Source organism: Semicossyphus pulcher, unplaced genomic scaffold, assembly GCF_022749685.1.
Source record: "Semicossyphus pulcher isolate SPU_LCO1_2020_fin unplaced genomic scaffold, fSemPul1.0.p SCAF_22, whole genome shotgun sequence".
Taxonomy (NCBI): domain Eukaryota; kingdom Metazoa; phylum Chordata; class Actinopteri; order Labriformes; family Labridae; genus Semicossyphus; species Semicossyphus pulcher.
In genome coordinates this window covers 14,679,247-14,702,459 of record NW_027211696.1, presented here as the reverse complement: position 1 = coordinate 14,702,459, position 23,213 = coordinate 14,679,247, and the positions used below count along the sequence as shown (strand labels likewise).

General features: G+C 42.6%; 1 protein-coding gene across 1 annotated transcript; it reads left to right on the top strand.

Moving 5' to 3' along the window:
* The first annotated feature begins 3,370 nt into the window (after positions 1 to 3,370).
* Positions 3,371 to 21,516, top strand: map1b (microtubule-associated protein 1B). The gene is made up of 7 exons (XM_069672895.1): positions 3,371 to 3,725; positions 5,854 to 5,955; positions 12,416 to 12,498; positions 13,279 to 13,419; positions 13,678 to 18,811; positions 18,920 to 19,158; positions 19,268 to 21,516. Exons 1-7 carry the CDS (start codon positions 3,542 to 3,544, stop codon positions 19,421 to 19,423), a joined length of 6,039 nt encoding a protein of 2,012 aa, XP_069528996.1. The 5' UTR covers positions 3,371 to 3,541; the 3' UTR covers positions 19,424 to 21,516.
* The last annotated feature ends 1,697 nt before the right edge of the window (positions 21,517 to 23,213 follow it).

Genomic DNA, 23,213 nt, shown 5'->3' with positions numbered 1-23,213 from the left:
ATAAATCCCTTTGCTTTCCAGACTCCCCCAGAGTGCATCACACAGTGTTTCTCTCCTCTTTGTTGTTTTTATAAGTGACCTGAGGCTGAACAGGATTTGATGTTTTGTAAGACCCAGAAGGGTTTAAAGTCTCTGAATTATTAAAATCCTTCCATGTTCAGTTTTGAACTGCCCGTCCACACACAACCACACACCAAATCCTATAGCTGTCTGTCCCATCAATCCTCCCCCCGAAAGCAACAAACATATACACTACATCCATCCCATCCTTGTCTGTGCTCTGGGAGACTTTTGGTGGCAGCCTGCTGTATATTTAATGCCCTCCTCTTTCCCAGCTGTGTGTGATGAATGTTTGATTCGACCTCTCATGGCCTTAGGTGAATCAGACCGAGCCCAGCCCACCAGGCCACAGAGGGTCTGAAATATTCACATCCAGGAGCTGCTGAGTGGACGCGTAGTCCCTTTAAAGTCGATAACGCACCTGCATCGAGCCAGTCCACGAGATCAAATCACATCAATGCTTGCCAGAGGGAAATCCAATATGAAATGCAAGGCGTGTGTCTTTTTGTGCATGCTTTTGTGTCTATCCCTCTCTGTAAAATTTGTGACTATTGTTCCTGCAACAGTCGGCTGTAGCTCTGACATCTCTTCTCTTTCACAGAGGGCAAAGTTTCAGCTGCTGCTTCAGATTATCCTCCAGGGAAAAACTGAGCATCTTTTATGTTCGTATCATAAGATAGACTGGCTCATTAAGCGCTGCCAACTGCATTTACCGTCTACACACACTCACACAAAAACACGGCTTCCTCTCTGATAACATATGACAGACTGGAATCCTGTGATCTGCGTTCTTTTCATTTGCTGTACTTCTTTAACCCCCCTCTGATTTGAGTTTTCTTTCATATGAAGACTGGCTTTTTCCTAGATGCAAGCTTCCCACAATCAAAGGGGATTTTTTCCCAAGTGAATCTCTTGAAACTGCTTATTAGGCAGCGAGAGGCCAACCTGAGTAAGATCAAAGACGGATACAGTGATCTGGCATTCGTTTCCATTATCTGCACATGAAGGAAACTGGACGAGTTAGAAGCCAATGACTTGATGCTTATGGTAATTGTGACAAAACTCGACATTTGGACAATGTTTTGGTCATTGTAAGATGTTTAATTTGCTGTATCATGACTGAAAGTTAAATCAATATGTCCTGTATTTTTATGCAAATAACCAAAGAGCCAAATATCCTGATGATGTTAATCTAGATTGTACCTGAACCTTAAAAACAAAACCACAAAGTATTACACTCAATCTCTACAATCTCACACTGGCACTCTGTGCAGGCCCTCATACAGCCTTTGCCTGAAACGACTCAGTCAGCTCTGTCTCTTTAAGAAACCCCGCCCCTACAAGCCTGCTTTCTTCTGATTGGCCAGCTCTCCAATGCAAAGAAAGAAACACAAGACATTCTTAACCAGCTTGACGAGCAGAGCCGCTGAGTGGTTGAGTGAAAACAATTTTCGAGGCAGACTGAGCTGCTGGGTGTGGCAGGGGCAGGACGTTCTCCTGTGTCCAAGGTTGATGCCCAAATATAGAGTTCCTCCACTTTGTGACATCACAAAGTGAAGCACCTCGAGAAGTCTGTCTGAAAGATAGCGTTTACAGCAGCCTGCAGACTTTTTTAGCAGGGGATTACTCCAACATACCTTTACCGACAGATTTGAAACTTCACCCACGTTTAGTCTGGACATCCAACATTGTAACATTATATATATGTCTTAATATGTGAAACAGCATAATACCCCCTCTTTAACTCAATTTATTGACCATATTTTACTCCTACTCAAGGTGGGCGGCTGTGGCTCAGCAGTAGAGTCAGTCGTCACTCAATCGGGAGGTTAGGGGTTTGATCCCTGTATGCTACAGTCACATGTCGAAGTGTCCTTGGGCAAGACACTGAACCCCAAACCCCACTGAACCCACATATGTGTGTATGAGTCTGCATTAATCCTCATTCGAGACTGGCACTTATGCCTTTGCCTTCAATGTGTTAATATGAGTGTGAAAGGGTGAACGTGACATGTAGTGTCAAAGCACTTTGAGTGGTCGGAACACTACAGAGGTGCTCTATAAACACATTTACCACTTCCTTTCACTTTGACAAGTTGTTAAACTAAACATCAGTGCAATCAGGTTACGCTTTATTTATAGGCCATGAGGTTTAAGGGGTTGGGGCTCATTTCCTGTTTACTTTAGACTCGCTACACTGCTAAATGCCACATTTATTTCATCAGACTTTGCTTTCTTTAATCACTGTTGTGTTTTAATTGCACAGTGGCATTGTATCTAAAAGACAATGGCTTCAAAGTGGAGTAGCCTACAGAGGACCACAGAACAAGATCACCCAGAATAGACTAAACCTCTCATGAACTGTGTCCACTGTTATTTTAAAAAAACCCAACAATCATCACACCACAGATTGTGGTTGTACACAGAGAATAAACCCCCGGAATCCTATTTATGGAAGCATAATCTCTGTAAAACAGTATGTCCTCAGAAAACTGAGCTTAAGCTCGTGTTTAATGAAACAGAAAGAAATAGAGCACTAAAAGGGGGCACAGTGTTTTGTATTGCATAAAGTTAGGCGACAGCAGCAGGGGCCGAAATGTCAGAGAGTAGTCTCTGATGAAGCTCAAAAACAAACATGGAGCCTACATTTCCCACAATGCAACTCAGTAGCATCTTTCATTTGACTGCCTGATGAATTCCTGCTTCTTATTCATCATCTCCAAGAGCAGCAAAAACACAGTGGGACTCTAATAGGGACCTTTTTTAGAGCTAAAGGATCTGAAATGGATTTGAAATGATGATCTCACGTTCTCATGATCACTATGGATTCAAACTTTAACTATTAAAAAGTGATTGATTAGGAAGATAAAACTGGCATACAGAGTTTCACAACCTTTCTGCTCCTCATGAAGCTTCTTCAGGGCCTAACAGCCACCGCTTTTATATAAAAATGTAAGATTACAATATAACAAGTCCAGAGAAACTGCATTATCATCTATGAAGTCTTCCTAAACAGAGAATATTCCAGAAGGTCTCTGAATTCCTCACCATACCATGAATGCATCTCTAATTAAATCATCTTGTTGTAGGTGGTGAGTTAAAGTCCTCCACATAAAATCAAATGAGTAACAAGTCATAAGAATTCCAGCACTGGTGAGTATATACAACACAAAGCCTCAAACCTCCTTGACTTCCGGAGGCGTTTGATTCGTTGCGGATGACATCAGCTGTGGAGTGAGTGTGCGAAAAAAAAGCCCCGGCGCCCTCTTCTCTCCCCGGTTACCGAACATGACACAATGTCTGCTGGTATAAAAAGCTAGGGCCACTCCTATCGAGGCTCCACTTGTATGTCTGGAGACTCTTGTGTGCGCTGCAGTGGCGAATCTAAAGGGAGGGGGCTGCTGCTGCTACTGCTGCTGTTTGGATCCTGCGCGCGTAGCCTTCAGGAGATAAGAGATACAGATACAGAGGAGAGGAGAGGATGGCCACCCTGGTAGAATCGGCAGAAATGGAGACTTTAGGCGGCCAAAGCAACACCGGGGCGTCTCCGACATCCTCGAGCCCCTCGCAGCACTTTAACGACGGCAAATTTTACCTGCTGGTGGTGATCGGGGAGATCGTAACGGAGGATCACCTAAAGTGTGCCATTGCGGACATAGAGAAAGGTAAGATGGAGCTCGGAGAGGTGGGTGTAGGCCACCCAGAGCTGAACTTAACACCCTGATAACAACTTAAACAGAGACGTGAAGCTTTAAAGTTCGGATTTAAGCTTTTAAAGTGATGCTGCACCTGTTTGCAACGCTGGATTTTACGCACGATATTATTCCTGCGCAAATTACGCATATTAATGGCTCATTAACGACTTCTATCCATCATTTACTCGGTTACTATTTGAACTTGAAGTGATTTTTTATTATATGGATATAAAACAGCCCCTCCCAGTAACATCCCCTTTAAATATCGCCACATACAATCTCCAAAACACATGTTTTTAATCCACAGGTGCTTTCATTTCCACCCACCCGCTGTGTTTACGAGCAGTCTAGCTCAGTTTTATTGTTTTTACAGTCTTATTAATGTCACCAGGCCCAATTGTTGTCATCCATGCACGTGGGCCAGCTCCTCTAACGGAGCAGGCAGCAGTGATTCAGCAGTAAATCTGGACTATGCGCCAGTAATGCAGCGTTTATTATTTCTTTGGCTCCGGTGCAGCTGCGGCTTTTTCTCTCCCACAGCACCTTGCCAGGGCGTTATTCAGGTGCGTCAGGCTTTTGTTTCAGGAGAGAGGAGGGTCTCACGCATCAGTTTACAGTCAGGAAGCGATAACGGGGTTATGCAGCAGCCTTTCTGTTCGTGTTGCTGTGGAAGAAAGCTTCATTTCCTCGTTGAATAAGCCACACAAAAAAAACGCCTTGTGTTTTAAAAAGACTGCTTTTTACGATAACAGAATAATTGGCCTCTTAATCCCGTGGGAACATCTCTCCATCATCACTCCGCATCCAGCTCTCTCTCATCCCCTCGCCGGCTGGTGGGCGTGGCTCGGTCCGCACTGCGGTCCCTACGGAAAGCCACAAGGAACGCTTTTCAGACGGAGCAGCAGGGCGGTTTAGAAATGTTCCAGCTGCTGTAGTGGCCTGCGCCTGTGGCCTGAGCGCTGTGTTTGTGAGGGGGAGGAGAGGAGAGGAGAGGAAGGAATATGGCGCAGTTACGTGTGAAAACAAAGCTGCTTTATAGAGATAAAAACTGTTCTATAAGTGTTTACTTCTTGGTATCACAAATTAACTACCTGCTAGAGTTAAACAGTCCATTTTCTGTCTTTATTTGTATTTTTTGTTTAGTATTTTTTGGCCCTATTTTTTGTCGGCCCTGAAAGTTTACTCTTGACCTTGAAAGAAATCAATACACATGACCCTTTAGTCTTCATCAGCACACAGAGTTTGCCCAGTTTTTGAAGAAGTGTTGAGTTTTTTCCAGACTGTTTAATGTCTTTTCTTTTATTCTTAAAAATCCGTTTTATTTCATATTGTTTGTATTTTTGATTGTTGCAACTTTATCCCTAAAAATACAAAAAAAAGTATCAAATTTAATTCTTCTGATGTATTTTTGTTTGTGTTATTCTGTGTTATATGCACCTTTAAGCACATCTGAACCTTATTTATTAGGAAACTATTTCAACAAGAGGTGTAGTTGTTTGTATTAGGGATAAAGATACAGCCTCTTCCAGGGGAAAATATTCTTCTTCAAATACGCATGTGTTGTTCTGTTTTCTAATGCGTCTTCTGACTTTTGTATAGGTTCTCATCGTCTCATATTATTGCCACACCCTAAATATAATCAAACCAAAATATATCTTGAGGGAAATTAAATATAAATCCACCTTTCCATCACTAAGTTCTCTGTTTTAAGTCCTTTTGTCGTGTCATCCCACGAGGCCTCCAGCAGGCCTTCCCTCCGCACATTTATCAGGAGAGGACGTTCCCACCATGAGCTGAATGGAGGCTACCAGTGCGTCTGGCCTTCATGCCAAAACAGAAACTGGGCTATAGATATTTCCTATTATAGATTTGTTTTCTCTTGCCAAACCAGTAACGGTCCATACATGTTCCCTCTAAGTCTGCTCAATGAACTGGACGTGTTGGTGCGATTGGATGCCAAGTGTAATGTCTGCTGTGCGCATCGATTCATCCGACAGCAGAGCAAACATATGTTCTTCCTCCCTGGTGTGCTTCCTCCTCCTTGGTTTACTATTTTCTTGTTGATTTTATGTTGTGTGCGTTTGTTTTTCCCTGGCAGGAATCCGCTCATGGGACACCAACCTCATGGACTGCAACCTGGACCAGGAACTGAAACTGTTTGTCTCCAGACACTCGGCGCGCTTCTCTGCAGACGTCAGAGGTAAACTGGAAGGAAAAGACGTTTTCACACTAGCAGTGGATTAATTATTGATAAGAGAACTATTAAAACTAAATCTATAATTATTAACTTATGTTAAAGTAATCCTATAACAATGGAAACATACTGAAAGTCCTGCATACAAAATATTACTTTAGTGCCCAAGTAAGTTCTCCCCATCCTTCATTATACTTAGTAAACTCTTAAGTTATAGTACATAAGCTTTCATGTCTAAATGACAGAAAGGGGAAAAAAGAGAAGTATCTAGAAATAAGTATCTAAGTATTTTGAAATTAGTGAAAATGCAGCATTTTGACTTGAGAAAATGTAAAAAATATTTTAAATTCTCCTACTCCATCTTTTTCAATTTTTGTAAAAAAAATAAAGTTGAAAATGAATATTGATTTAAAGCCCCCCTCCAGTGCAAATCAAGTGTTTAACCTTGTAAACATCTCCATGTGGTGTTTCTCATGTGCTACAAGACATATCAGGGACAACATCAGCAGTCATCTCCATGGCTGGGCCTGTCAGCCTTTAAACTGCAGTGTACCAAGGACAGGCTGAACAACATGTTTTCAGACTGGCAGGTTTGAGACGTCACAAACCTAAGGAGCCAATCCCGTTAATGGACGGGGTGACGCTGTGCGTATCATTATGTGTAACCTATGGCAACCACTTCAGCGATGCACGAGCCAGCTGTAGCCGTCATCGTAATTTTTGCAAACTCACTACTGACTACTAACGTTAGCGTTGCTACTGCTAATTACTACATTTCAAGCTAGCTAAGCTTCAACAAGTTGCCACTAAACGATGGAAGAGACGCATTTTGTTTTCGCGTCGCAGGGACTATGCCGAGTCTTAATGAGGAGAAGGAGGAGATGCCTTGGGAGGGTTAAGCGTATTTTAATATGCATTTTATATGTCTTAAAATATGCCTGGAGCTGCTCTTCAAAACACTAGGTTTGCATAAAAAATATGCAGAGCAACCGGTATCTACACCTATCAGAACACTGTAGTGGAGAAAGAAGTCCAACACAAAGCAGAAGCAGAAAATGGAAGCACTCGAGTCAAGTATAATTACCTCTAAGCTGTACTTAAACACAGTACTTTGGAACATATTCTTGCACACCGCTGCACCTTTAAGCAGCGTGCACTGTCTGGCCGCTGTCAGCTATACCTTCAGCGCAGCACACTAAGCAGAGGAGTTTTATTACCTCCCCCTCGATCCGCCCTCTCAGCATCTCGCCGCATGCTGCTTTTATAGCTGGATTATTTGCAAGGTGAGGGAGCGGCTCCATAAAGATGGCAGAGATCCAGTGTGGCAGGACATGTGGGCAGTCAGTGGGCGGTACGGCCCTGACGGTCAGCAGCAGTTAGAGCCTCTGCTTGGCTCGGCTCCATATTGGATCTGACCAGCAGGGCTCCATACTTCACCATAGATTGATCCAGCCGGCAAACTGCAGACTAAATATGGTTGATTATTTTAATGCAGGTCTCAAATCTCTCGAGTTTATGGAGATGAAATACAGTAGTTTGAGATGGAGGTAAAACATGGAGATTGAACTATGATGGCACTTAAAGAGACTCCCCCCTTCCTTTCATCCTCCACCTTGTTTTTTACCATCAAACCATCCCATCCTCCATTCTTCTATCTTTCTTACTCCTTGCGCACTGTTGCCTTGCAACCCAGCTCTAGATGCACTGTTGATTCGGGAGTAATTAGCAGCATTGAATCCCTTGTGGCAAGTGTCCATGAAAATAAAGAAGGGAGGAGAGCACAGAGGATTCGGGGAACAGAGAGGGTGAGGGGAGAAGGCAGAGAAAGCAAACAAGGGAGCAAAGAAGGGAGGGGGATGAGTAGAAAAGAGGATAAAAGGGGGAAAGAATAGGGTGAATACAGATGCGAGGGGTAAAAAAGATGTGACACCGTTCTGATCTCTGAATTAATGAGGCTAAGACTCTGAGAGTTAATGCTGCATAATCAGTTAAACTGAATTATATTGTCCTCATAATTTCAGCGGCTTTTTGCTAAGTCTCTTTCTCGAGGGGAGGATTTTAAGTTTTCTTTTCGACTCTTTTATAACATGACCTTTTTACGGCTTCCTAGAAAACGACAAAATTTTGCTTGACAATTTAATATCCCTTAAAGATAGTTGCCCTGCATATAAGTTCCATAAATTACCATTTATACGAGTGAAGTTTAAATCTTAACATACATGTGAAAGATCAATCACCCACGCTCATGCCTGTTTGCTAAATATAAAGCTACAGCCATCAGCTGGTTAGCTTAGCTTATAATACACACTGGAAATTGGGGGCAGCTAGCCTGGTTCTATCTGAAGGTAACAAAATCTTCCTACTGGCATCTTCCAGCCTCATTGGTAAAATGTGTATATCTTGTTTGTTGTGTTTTTTAACAAAAAATCTCATCCTGCTTTATTTAACAGTCATATGTATCATTAACTTTACATTTTTGCCCTGGAAAATGTAAACAAAGGCAGCGTGCAGTTAATCGCTTCGTCTGACAGCGACTAGCCAGCGATTCCAGGCATTAAAAGTGACTACATAGAAATAATAAATCCTGTCGCTGATGGTCTGGTTTGCCATTTTAGGTCATACAGAGTAATCTGTTTCATAACCAGCTCCTCACAGGTGCTTTAAAATATTCAAATAGCTGTTTCTCCCTGGTTTCAGTCTTTATGCTAAGCTAAGCTAGCCGCTGTAGCCATATATTTACAAGAAAGATATATGTGTAGGGTATCTATCTTCTCCTCTAACTCTTGCCAAAAAAGCAAATTTGCAGAAAATGTTGAGATACACATTTATATCTATAAATATACACAAAACATCAAATTCAGGATAGAGATAATAGTTAAGACGCTGAGTTCATGCAAGGTATAATTTTAACATTAGTGGTATTAAAAAAATGTTTTTCTTACCTCTAAGCTTGTAGTGCATTCATTAGTTGGCACTCAGAGCTTACAGGGAAACTCAAACCAGCAGGTGGTATCCGACGTGGGAGGATGAATGCAATTATCTGTCGGCTTGATAGATGACATGCCATCCATCAAACTGCCTTAGTGCACAGAAAGCCTGGACCCCACAGTGAGGAGGAAAAAGGGGCACGACCAGAGACCCCCGGTGTCTCCTTGATGGATATATGATACATCTGGTTACGTATAGAGTTCCCAGCACTCTGCATTCGGTGCAGACAGAACTGTCTGAGAGTTAAAGGCTGTGTCTTAACCGCAATCAGTTTAGTGATAAAGAAATCGTCCTAGATTAAGATCCTTCTATTTTTCAAAATCCGTTTTTTCTCTCAATGGCCATTAAATGCTTGTAAATCATCAGATTAATTGGGCATCTACCAAGTTTCATTACTCTTCATAAACATAACTGGAATTGGAAAAAAGAGGTGGTGGGGAGACATTTAAATAAAGTAATTATTTTCTTTCTACTGACAGGTTGTCATTTGTTTTGACAGGGGTAATTCCTCAATATAAAGGCCTTAAAGGAGCTTAAAACTGAATGTTATTTAGAGGCATTGATGCTACAACACAGGTGATTGACGCTTGTGTGAGTCAGACGGCTTAACAGTGTGATTAGCTCCCTGCCCAGACTTATTACGTAGACTAGATCCCTTTCTAATCCAGTTGTCCTGGCACATGGGAGAAAGTGACATTGAAAACGGTGATCAGGGGAGCCCCAATCTTTGCTGCTGAAAGTCACCGTGATCAATTATTCTGTTATGGTTGAAAATGAAATGAAATCAAGGAGAAAGGTGCTGACACACACAGGGAAACCACCTGCAGATTGAATTATAACCCAAATGTGCAAGGGTTTTTTTTTTTGGTGCAAAAGGGAAGGAGAAAGTGAATGTCGTTATTCCACTGATCTATTTTTGGTGCGGTGCCATCCTCATTGATGTTCCCCTGTCTGGCTCAGTCTGTGGCAGACAGGCTACACCAGTCTTGCACTTTCTATTCAGCCAGGAGGAGAATGCTCATTGATGCATGTCACATTACCTCGCCTCCCGCTGAGACCGAGACGCACTGGGAGTCGAGGGTTTTTATATCGATCAAGGCAATTGTCAGGGTCGATCAAGCTCCAGTGACCAATCTGTCATTTTTTGAAGAGTTAGCGTCAACACACAGCAATTTGGCACGGGTTTAGTGATGGCGGTGGCGATGGCGATGGTTATGGTGGTTGCATTGCGCTTCACCAGTCCTTAAGAGTTGCAGGGTGTAACAGACAAAGACAGACAAAGAAAAACGAAATGCTTTTAGCGATTACAGAAATGACTTGTGTACAGTAGCCAGTACAGGATGAAGCATAAGATTGGTCGTTCTCTAATTTCACAGACCAGTGGAACCATTTTCTTAGTCAGTCTTCTTCTTATGAAGGAGCTCTGGTCGTCAGCGTAAGGCTGCTGAAACTGGTTCTCCCTGAGTCAACTGGGATTTGAACGATAGCAGTGTTGGACTGACACAAACCCCGATTTCAAAATGATAATAAAGCCAACATGAAAAGGAATCCCAGGAATATTTCCCCTCCAGACGAGAGCCCTGGAAATAACCAAAGCAAGAGTCATTACTTCTACCCTCACTGAACTCCCTAGAATATTAGATGCTGATAGTCTAGTCTAGTAGCCACTTCACTATTAACAGCAGTGATGGAAAGACTTCTTCCATATGGAGTGACAGCCCTCTGGGAGGAAGCAGCAGGGTTAATAGCCAGGCTCTGTGCTCTTTAATGAGAATTTGCTATATGAAATATGTATGGAGCGATCGGCCCAGCAGCCTTATAGCTGCTGCGGTACCACATCTCTGGGGATGAGGCACTCTCTTTCTTCGATGGCATGGTTCTGAATTTAAAGAGTGTTTTCAAGCAACACCTCAGTGCCCTCTGACCCCCACAGGGAACATACTCTTGTTGTCTTATTCTCAGTGTGGGGGTGGCTCCATTTCTTTTCATTATACCAATGAAAAATGATTGACATTAACAAAATAAAACCAGTCCTTTTCCATTTGGTTTTAGGGGAAATCATTGAGTAGCGTATTAAGGAAGAAGTGACACAATAAAGAGAAGAAACAAAGACAGATTGTAGGTTTGAGTTGGGTGAATAACGATGCTAGAGGTACCCTGTCAATGTCAAGTCAGCTGAACCAGAGGAAAACCCCCTTAAACACACAGGGACACGCCCACGCTGGGATCAATGTCATTATCACAATCAATCATCCAAATCCTAGGATGATTGATCATGAGCCTGTCACGTCTTGCTATTCATTTTTTATCAAACGGCTCTGTCTCCTGAGGGGAACATATCGCTTGTGACAGAGTGTGGTAGACTAAACCAAATAGTCCCCATTATACTGATAACAGAACAAGCAGGTATTGGTTTTTAAGCAAATAATCCTCATGTCTTGTAGGTATTGTTATTCATCTTGAAGTCAAGGAGAGCTGAAACGATGATCAATAGCTGAGTCAGTCAACCGAAAATAAAACAGCTTCTATTTTGGGAATCTATGTATCATTTCACCGCTGCCAATAATTCCCTCTTCCCAGCTCGTCATAAATGTTTGCTGGTTTTCTTCTTCTTCCAGGATAACAGGTTGAATACCCATCCATACCCTAACTTTTATCCTAACCCCAACTGTAACCCAACCCCGTAACCCTAATCTCACCCCAACCCTTACTCTCCAACCGCAACCGCCTAATTCTTGGGTCGGATTGTTGCTCCGTGGAAGTGTCGATTGTCTCCCAGTCGGAAGGTTGGCGTTGCCTCCTACAGTCTACATGTTGAATTGTCCTTGGGCAAGACACTGAACCCCAAATTGCTCCTGAAGGCATAGCCATTGGCGTATGAAAGAGCGTGAATGGTAGGAGATTGGCACATAGTAGTCTCTGCCAACAGTGTATGAATATACTGTACGTGCAGCTCGTTTAAAGTAGTTTTAGGCTAAAACAGGTTTTAATGTCAAGGAAAGGGATTCAGGGTTTGTGCGATGTGTTATACTTCCATTACTAGAGCTTTCATCCATCTTAGGGATAAACAGCTCTACTCCGCAGAGACCATTAACATTTATGCAGCCATATTGTTGCTGCCAAATCAACGGTGTTAGAGAAATTAGATGATACATTGTCGGAGCCCCGCCCCCTGTCAGAGCCAGAGGAGTTGAGATTCAGTGGGACTTTGTAATCAGTGTTTTATGTCGTTTAGATGGAAGCACGAAATCCTCATTATTACAAATTGGAAGGGAGATACAAAAACAACGTAAACAATTCTCAATTGCGGATTGCGGATATTTTTATTCTGTTCAAAGACTAATTGACCTTAGTTGTGTCTGCACTGTATCAACATTATAATACAAAGGCATTAAATTAAAACAATCCAATTTCTTGTGTCTTATGTGACTTTGAAATGAGTTGTTTATTTATAACTGTTTCTTTTTTTTATTTTAAGGGCAGAGAATTCTTCATCATAAGAGCAATGCCTTGGAAACGGTGGTGCTTATCAACCCTTCAGATGACGCAGTCAGCACCGAGGTAAAATTAGCCATAATTGTTTATCATATAATTCATAACCTCTTCCATTGTCTTTCTGGTATTTAATGTTCCGGGATAATACACTAATCCATTAAAACGCACATTTACAAAGCAGTTACAGCTTGAAAAGGATAATTATTCAGCCATGACCCATCCACCACGGTTGGCCAATTATCCACCCGCTTAATACGAACGGCTGTTTGTTGCTCTTCGTTGGAATAAAAAAAAAAAATAGAAGCAATTAGGAGCCCAAGGGACAGGACTAATGCCTCATTTAATGCTAGAATAACAAGTGCTGTCGTTCACCTTTTGTGTTTGTAGAAAAGCTTTTGGTACATAATGAAGGGAAGAAGTCATAGGAGGGTCAGGAGCACACGTGACACAAGATATTTCTCTTGTGTCACTGCTCCTTTTTAGTGTTGCCTTCACCCTCTAGCCATGTCTGCAGTCAAACTGTGCTTTAAAATATATTTGAGCACAGCAGGACTGACCTGGCCAGCCGTCCATAACAGCTGATGTTGCTGAAGTGGAAAAAGACCAAAGGAAAGAATGAGAGGCAAGAGACAGAGGGAGGAAAGGGAACTTGGCAGAATAGACAGAAAAAGAACACGTCAGCTAATTAGCTAATGGATGTGAGTGACGTGAAACTGGTGAAATAGCAAACACACTAAATCATTAAGCTGATTGCTGCAGCAGCAATGCTTTGCATTACCCATCTCTGTTGCCAATAATATTTAATTTCAACCAAAGTCAATGTCATTTACTATTTTTCATTTCTAGGTTCGTTTGATGATCTCAGACACGGCCAGACACAAGCTTCTGGTTCTCTCAGGGCAATGCTCTGAAAACACTGGGGAGCTGATTCTTCAGTCTGGATCTTTCTCTTTCTTCAACTTCATCGACATATTCACCGACCAAGAGGTGAGCCAACACGATTATCTACTTTTTCTAAGCACCCAAAATTCAATATGTGTTCTTTTTCATGTGTTCATTTAAATTTTTCGTTGCCATGAAAATGTTTGGGGGTTGCCCTCCCTTAAAACTCCCTTTCTAGCTTTACATTTTTAACTGACTAACTGACCATACACACAGAACAGGTGTGTACATATACACAAGGGAACTGTGAAACATATTCCAGTATATTATCAATTAAAGTCACACATTTCTTTTCATGCACAGATTGGTGAATTGCTAAGCACCATTCACCCAGCAAACAAAGCCAACCTTACACTCTCCTGCCCGGAACAAGGGGACTGGAAAAACACCAACTTGGACAAACACAACCTTCAGGACTTCATCAACATGAAACTAAATTCCACTCTCATTCTCCCTGAAATGGAGGGCCTCTCAGAGTTCACAGAGTATTTATCTGAATCCGTAGAGATCCCATCTCCTTTTGACATGTTAGAACCACCAACCTCAGGTGGATTTCTCAAACTCTCCAAACCATGCTGCTACATTTTCCCTGCTGGTCATGGCGATTCTGCTCTTTTTGCCGTCAATGGCTTCAACATGCTCATCAATGGGGGCTCAGACAGGAAGTCGTGTTTCTGGAAACTGGTGAGACACCTCGACCGCGTGGACTCCATCCTCCTGACCCACATTGGTGATGATAACCTGTCAGGAATCAATAGCATGCTGCAGAGGAAGGTTGCAGAGCTTGAGGAGGAACAGTCACAGGGTTCAACAGCAAACAGTGACTGGGTGAAGAACATGATTTCTCCAGACATCGGTGTTGTGTTTGTGAATCTTCCTGAAAACCTGGATAACCCCGAACCTAGTTACAGAGTGCGAAAGAATCTTGAGGAGGCGGCGTTCACTAAACAGTTCCTCACCAAGCTGAATTTGAGGATAGAACCTTTGCAGAGGCCTGTTGGAAACACAATAGAACCAATAATACTTTTCCAAAAGATGGGTGTTGGAAAACTTGAGATGTATGTGCTTAATCCATCAAAGAACACAAAGGAGATGCAGCACTTTATGAAGCAGTGGACAGGTAGTGAAAAAGACACTGCTTCCATTCTGCTGCCAAATGGAAAAGAATCAGAGTTCCCTGTGTCCTATTTGACGTCTATCTCTTCTCTCATCGTGTGGCATCCTGCAAATCCCGCAGACAAGGTTGTCCGTGTTCTCTTTCCTGGAAATACCACCCAACTACAGATCTTTGAGGGCTTGGAAAAACTAAAGCACTTGGACTTCCTGAAGCAGCCGGTTGTCACTCAAAAAGCATTGTCTTCTAGCATGCCATTGACACCAACACTAAAGCAAGCTAAGATGAAACACAGAACTGACAGTAAAGAAAGCCTGAAGTCTACCCCAAAACCATCACCAAGCAAAAGCACCAGGAAGGAATCAAAGGAAGAAGCACCAGAAAAGGCAAAGACGGATGCAGAATCATCTCAGGAAAAAGTGCAGAAGACGGAGAAAAAAGAAAAGCCCCTGCTGAAAAAGGCAAAGGCACCTGAGAAAGAATCAAAAGTGAAGCCAGAGCAAACAGTCAAACATGAAACACCAGAAAAAAAGAAGATTGTTAAAAAGGAGAGCAAAGTGTCTGTAGAAAAGAAAAAGGAGGTTAAAAAAGATGTGGCGAAGAAAGACGATGCAACCAAACAAGAGAGTAAAAAGGATGAAAAAGTAAAGAAAGAAGAGGCGAAGAAAGTTATAAAGAAGGATATCAGAAGAGACTCACCCATGAAGGAGAAGAAGGAAGATAAGAAAGACCAAAAGAAAGATATAAAAAGGCCCTTAAGAGACATAAAAAAGACAACTGCCGTGGGTGAAGAAAAGAGTCTAGCACCAAAACCAAAGCCTCTGAAAAAAGACACTGGCTCAAAGAAAGATGCAGGAACCCCGCCAAAGTCAAAAGAAAAGGTGAAGTCAAAGGTGACAAAGGTGGATAGTGGGAAACTTGCTGCAAGTGCAGCTGCTGTTCCAGAGGATCCAGAAGTAGAAAGATCAATGATGTCTTCACCAGAGGACCTCACTAAGGACTTTGAGGAGCTTAGAGATGAAGAGTTGGTGGAGGATGATGCGACTGTGAAACAGAATCAGGAAGAAGAGGCCGTAATGATCCACCATGAAGAAATTATACAAACCAAAGAGTCCCCTGAGACAATAGAATCTGTGGATGAGGGTATAACCACAACGGAGGCTGAAGGAGACAATGGAGAAACACCAGATGAGCAAGTTCTGAAGGGAAAACTCAATGGCAGCGTAAGTGAGAAGTTTGAAGACGAAGGTACTGTAATGGAGGAGACATCCGAAGGAGCGGATTATGAAGAAAAGGGAGAGACAGAAGAAGTGTACGAACCACAGAGAGCAGTACCAGATTTCAGTCAAGATGAACACCAGGACAGGAAAGATGAAGTCAAACCAGGAGATATTGTTGCAGACAACGAAGATGTGACTAATAAAAATGTAGAAAGTCTGCATATAAGTGACAGAGAAACAGAGAAGCCTAAACTCTTTGCTTCAGCCTCACCAAAAGTGTCCTCGCCTGTTTCTCCAGCCGCATCTATCCATGATGAAATACTTCCAGAAGGCTTTGAGAGCCCAACAGCCTCAGATGACGAGAACAGAGATGAACCCCCTGAGGATTACACCGTCAACTCTGGCCACACACAGTCCACCATTGAAGTGTCCAGTGTTCCAACTCCAATGGATGAGATGCTGACTCCCAGCGACATCAAGAGTGATGAAACCACCAATGACGAGTCTCCTTCACAGGACGTTGGCAGGATTGGAAGATCAGCATCTGGGGAGTTTGAGAGGAAGAGGATGTCTCCACCTCCAGATATGCCAGAGTCAGATCACTCTCAGAGTGATGCCACAGAAGGTCAAGACTACAACCACTCCGCTTGCACGATTTCTCCTCCTTCATCACTAGAAGAGGACAAATTCTGTAAGGAGTTTCTCTCTGCAGGGAAAGTTGAAGAGTTTGCCTCAGGTCAAGAGTCAAGTGAGAAGTATGTCAAAGACCCAGCAAGACTCAGTCCAACGTCCACAACATTACCTCTTGTACGTTCTCCCTCAGTTGACCGCAAGGACAAGTTTGACTCTCCATCACTGTTTGCTGCCCCAATAGAACTATCCACCACATTGGCAGGTTCTCCCAAAGCAACAGTTGATTCCTCCATTAGCCCGGATGACAAGACATTGGAAGGAGCTAGCTCACCTCAGTCCTCAGGTCACACACCTTACTATCAGTCACCAGTAGATGAAAAAGCTGGTGCTATACCACCTATGTCAGAACTGAAGGGTCCAACAATTGTGGAAGTCACAAGTGATAAAGAGGATTCCTCTAACAGAGTTACCCCAGAGCCTTATGAGCCAGAACCAGATAGTTCCTCCCCTGAAGAGAGGGGAATGTCCTCTCCAAAAAGCCCACCTCCAACTGAACCTGATTACCCAACGATGGAAAAGTCACCCTTTGACATAGATCATAAAAAAACTGAAGAGAACAGCCAATCAGCCTTGTCCCCAGCAACAATCACCAAACATGAATCAGATACTAATCCTTTCACATCTTTTAAAGAAGAGAGTAAAATGTCCATTTCAGAAGGTACCACATCAGACAAGTCAGGAACCCCTTTGGAAGAAGTGGTAGCAGAAGATACGTTTTCACATTTAGCTTCAGCATCCACTGCATCTCTGGCCACAAGCTCCTTGCCAGAACCAACCACCGACTCTCCTTCCCTTCATGCTGAAGTAGGCTCTCCTCACTCTACAGAGGTAGACGACTCATTGTCTGTCTCTGTGGTTCAGACCCCAACCACTTTCCAGGAAGCTGAGGGATCTCCATCCAAGGAAGACAGCCCAAGACCCATGTCTATCTCCCCAGACATCTCACCAAAGTCAAAAAGCAGAGCCCAGATGCAAGACACTAAATCCCCAGAGCACTCTACCATGTCAATAGAGTTTGGCCAGGAGTCCCCTGATCACTCTTTAGCCCTTGATTTTAGTAAACAATCCCCAGAGCATCCATCTATAGGAAGCTCACGCGCAACAGAGAATGGCCCAACTGAAGTCGACTACAGCCCCTCAGACGCAACAGATGGACGACCATCTGCAGAGCATAGTTCAGCTATGGAAAAATCTTTGCTTTTTGAAGAGAGTGATTCAGTCCTTGCCACTTCTGCAACCCCATCTGATGCATCTCAATCCACTCCCTCTGTTACAACCCCATGCCAAATGACAGAGATGACACAGGCTGTGGCTGAGCAGGCAGAGAAATCTCCAGTCACCCCAAAGGCATCCTCTCTCACCCACTCTCCCCATTCCACTGAGCCATCCCCAGTGCTAGGAGGTCCTCCAGCTAAAGACGGCAGCAGCCCAACTTCACCATCTTTGGAAAGGATTTCCACTAAATCAGACACACCGCCTAAATACGACAAGTCACCTTCACCTCCCAAAGCTACTTCCCCATCAGCCTCATCTTTAACCTTTTCAAAACAGGAGACCTATTCCCCAGTAAAGGAGACCAATCCCTTTAAATGTGAGGATTCTACCCTTGAGGCAAAATCCCCTGTGAGCCCCAAAGTACCCTCCCCATCATATCTACCCCTCTCCTCTGATCCATGTAATTATAATTTTGCCTGCGGCTCCAGGGACCCAGAGTTCACTAAGAAGAGTCCCTCTGCTCCATCCAAGACAGATGTCGACCTCTGCCTAGTTACTTCATGTGAGTACAGACACCCCAAGACAGAATTATCCCCATCTTTCATCAACCCTAACCCTATAGAGTACTTTATTAACGAAGCAAATGCCTTGGATGAGGAGAAGCCCCTGACTAAGTCTGGAGGAGGGCCCCCACCCCCAGGAGGTAAGCTTTCTGCGAAACAATGTGAGGAGACCCCACCCACATCCATCAGTGAATCTGCCCCCACACAGACAGATTCAGATGTTCCACCAGGGACCGAAGAGTGCCCCTCCATTACAGCAGATGCCAACATTGACTCTGAGGACGACTCTGAGACTCTGCCAACTGACAGAACATTAACCTACAGACATGTCGATCCTCCTCCAGTAGCACTCAGGGACTCTGCTCCGTCCTCAGGCCACCATGACGTCTGCATGGTGGACCCAGAGGCCCTCAAGGCTGAAGAAAACCTTCACAATGCTAATACAGAGGGAGGGGAAAAGCCCAAGAAGAAAAAGCTCATGAAAAAGTCCTCCTCACCAGCCAGGAAGACAGCTCTTTCGAAAGTAAAGGACTCAAAGACTGCCTCTCCAAAGAAGAGTGTTGGAGAAGGGAAAGATGCCAAAAATGCAACCAATACCTCTGCATCTAGAGGTGTAAAAAGTGCCACATCAGGTGAGTACAGTTTTAAAATTGTCATCAATTATTTCACTTCAATGCTTCACAAAAGTTACTCATATTTTTGAGATCTTATCTTACACGCACGTCATTTCCCTCTTTCAGGTACTGGCAGTGGAAAGGCATCAGGTGGGGCACCTCTGCCCAACTGTCCTCCCATGTACATGGATTTGGTTTATATCCCCAATCATTGCAGTGCCAAGAATGTGGATGCTGAGTTCTTTAAGCGGGTGCGCTCCTCTTATTATGTGGTCAGTGGCAATGATCAGACAGCTCAAGAGCCCAGTAGGCCTGTCCTTGATGCTTTACTGGAAGGAAAAGCCCAGTGGGGAAACAATTTGCAGGTAAGGTTCAAGTTTCAACATATTTTGCTATGACTTTTTGGTTGAACAACTGAGACTCGAATTCTCTGAATGCTTGCGTTAAGAAACTTTCCTTCTCTCTGGTTACCAGGTCACTCTGATTCCAACCCATGACACGGATGTGATGAGGGAGTGGTACCAAGAGACCCACGACAAGCAGCAGGAGCTCAACATCATGGTTCTGGCCAGCAGCAGCACTGTTGTCATGCAGGATGAGTCCTTCCCAGCTTGTAAGATAGAGATGTAGGTCTGTTCAACGAGAGATCGGGTTGCCTAGTGACTGATAATAAGCGGGATCATTATGTGAGGCCGAAAACAAATCCATGTAGCATTAAACCCAAGCAGACACTTAAACACTTATATGCTAAAATGATGCTTCTTGTGTACTAATCCCCCAAAATCAATATCTGCAATGAGGAATAACACTAATACAAATTAGCTTTGAGGGGCTCCATGCGAAGGAAAGTGTTTTCTATTAAACTTCCTCAAAGAGCTATCTTATCTAAAGGTATAAATGGATTGTACTCAAAGGAAATTACAGATTATTGTCCAATTATGCTAATGCAGATAATGTAACGATGTTGTTGCTGTATTGAGTTTCTTCTGCATCCCCAGAACAAACTATATGAGAACTTGTAATCATTTTAATGGCTGTCGAGGAACAAATTATTCCTTCAGATGGCATATTGTTGAATATCCACGCCAAAGGATAAAACAAGACGTTTTCTGTTATTGCCTTAGGGAGTCAAAATGAATGTATAAGAACTGGTGGAACTAGCGGAATAGTAGGCAGGTAACTCTACACACCAGATGTCAATCCCAGAAAGGACTTTTAAATGGTATTATAGCTGCAACTTGAAAGGAAACTCAACATCAGCATTGATATGATGTCTGACTTCATATTCATCATGGGCGAACAAAGTGCCCCTTCCATTTTGAAACTGTTGCTTTTGTGTTTAGCTGGGATTTCTTTGATTTGAAGCGGATGGTTGTATGTTTTTTTGGTCTGGCACATTTTGCTGATGATGTAGGAATATTAATTTATTGCTTTACTCTTAATTTATTGCGTTAATTATCCGGATTGCCTTTTAACACTGTGCAACAGGAAGTTGCTTCATAATGCTCTCCCTTGCATTTCTTGCATCTGTAATGTCTTATATAATTTTCCACAATGTGAATGCTTTTTAGAGGACTGCCTTCTATTTCAGATTGTTTTATTTACAGATTTGAAGTCAACTCAAACAGTGGAATCAGATCTTATGTCTTATATCCGTTTTTTATGTATTCATTGAGCTACGGGGGGAGCTAGCCTTTTTCCCATCGTAAAGCTGGTGAGGCAGGATATTTTCATAAACCTTAAAATGTCTTGTTTTCTAAAGCATTGTATTATAATTATAAATAGCATTGTGGGCGAAGGAGTGATTGGAAGACATGCATGAGTTATGGTTCATTAGGATTTTTTTTTTATTTTGCTCAGACTTGCATTAAGAACAACAGGGCTATATAGGTGCATTTTAAGATTTTGGCAAGTTGTGCCATGAGATAGTCCACTTCTGCAACTTCAGCCATATTAAATGGCACTGTATCAATATACACTTGATTTAGGGTGGGGCACAGGTTAGCCTTTTTGGCAGCTGTAACAAGAGAGCTTCTCCTCTTGATGAAAAGGAAACAGCTTCCAGCAGCGGAGGTTTTCTCGAGAGCTTGAGATGAGAGAGAGTGACCTGTGTGTTTTAGATGAGAGTATGTAAAACAAAGAATAGACACTTTAAACACAGAAATGACACACACCAAAACTTACAGTACGCAGGCCGCAGATCAACATTTACAGGCCTGCTTCCGGAGACACATTACTCACAACTCGACGACTACAGGCTTTACAAACAACTCACCATGCTCACAAGATATTTCTGAAACAATGTCAGGTGTTCATGATGCCACTTTAAACCAACAACAAACCTACAAACTCTGAACTGACATTTCTCTTCAACGGACATTTCTCTTTTCTCTGTCTTCTTTCTCTACACTTCTTCTACTTCTCTCTCTGGCTAATAATCTCTGCCTTTTTCTCTCCATCTTTCTCTTGGGAGAACTTTAATAATGTTTGTCTGCAGCTGTGTGGTATATTTGTCTTGTGAAAACTTGCATCCTCTCTGCCCCCTTTTTCCCAAACTCATATGTAACCTATAGCAATTAGTTTCAAGTGGAAGTATTCCTTAGTGCTTTCTGATGTTTGTGTGCAATATTTCCTCGACCCATATGGTGAATCTGAATCTGTAAGAGGAGCCACTACTAAAGAACAAACATTCAAAAAGAACCACAATAAAATCTGTTGTGAAAAAAGAATTGATGTCTTCGTCTCTTTTTGTCATATTCATACTGTTTTATTGAATAATGAATAGGCTCTAAAAAGTTACACCTTTACAATCCCTTTCATATAAACGGAATTTAAAGATACATAGACATAGAACTGGGGGAGTTCAGAGGGTTCACTGAACCCCCTAGTGGCCGTAGACAAAAATGCAAAAGTAGTTCAATATCTGTTTTTTTATAACACAGAATTTATTGTAATGCCTTGCTCTATAATAATTGAAACAAATTGTGAAGTAATTCTGTGACTAATTATTTTCATAAAGCTGTGGTATGGCAGCCTGCAGGGACACTCACGCACACACACACCCATGAGAAGAGGTTAGAGGTCAACATTCTAAGAAATAAAGAGGGGAAGAAATGCAAACGAAGAGAGGTGTGCGGTACGAGAGTAAATTATCTGAGAGGCTCATGAAGCAGGGAACATCACAGGCTGGGTTATAAAGACCCAAAGATCGTCTTGTAGTTGGTGTTAATGTCACACTTTGTTGTCTTGCGTTGTTGTTGTATACTGTTTGTTATTGCACAATATAAAATAAAATAAATTTAAATTAATAAAAAATACCCAGAGATCCTACTACACTACAGACCTCTCTGTGTTTTAACATATATGCTAAGGTTGAAATTAGACCCCACGAGGTCGGTCTATGAATAAACAGTAGAGGATGTGTATCTTTTTTACTCTCAGGTTTTACAGTATGTGTGTTAGGCCTTATTCTCACAATAATTCATCACTCTGGCTCTATTGTACGCACTGCATTTCCTCTATTAGTTGTGAACCCCCAACCTTAAAGTTCAAACTACGCCGATGGTACCATAACAATGTTCACATTCTGATGTTTAGCAAGTATAATAATCCCCACCTGAGTTTAGTATGTAAGCATACTTGCATATGCTAAGTAGCATTAAATACAAAGTAAAGCCCAGGCTGTTATCTTATGGTGTTAACAAGTATTTTGACATAACTACTGCAGCAACAAAAATCCTAACTAACTCTTCTGTTCTGATCATGGAGAAGGAAACATCAGCTGCTGAGTGAATGTCATGTGCAAACCGATTACTGGATATAAGTGACAATGTGGCCCAGGAGGGAAGTCGTTACCATTGACCTCCTTGATGACAAGAGTCCCTGAGAGCCAGATGGGTTTGATGGGAGATTTATGATCCTTTAGAGAGATGAATAAAGACCATTAGGGTTTTGCTAGAGTACTTTTTAGTGATGTAAGAAAGCGCACCTCAATAGATAAGAGAGTTCCTTTTGATTGCTTGCCTTTTTAGGGGGGATAACCTAGTATGGCTTCTCCCTTTATAGACAAATGGCTGAACTGCATCCCCCTCGTAAACCTGCCACCCTCCGTTCTTCCCTTAGTAACAGAGATAGTGCAAGAGCAGAGGGGTTGTTCAGTTATATATTAGTTTATATGTAATGTATTAGAGTTTTTAAATTTAGACATCAACCCTGGCTATGAAAAAGCATTACTGTGCTGTATATTGATAACCCCAGGGTGCTGTCCATGGTGCTGAAATAGCAGGCGGATTTGTATTGCTGCCTTCCTCCTTCCTTCATCCTATTTAGGAGCAGCGGGCAGCTACTCGCTCCTGTGGAACAACTCAGTAATAGGATATAATGCCACGCAAGCATATCCTACATAGCGGGTGCCAGGAGA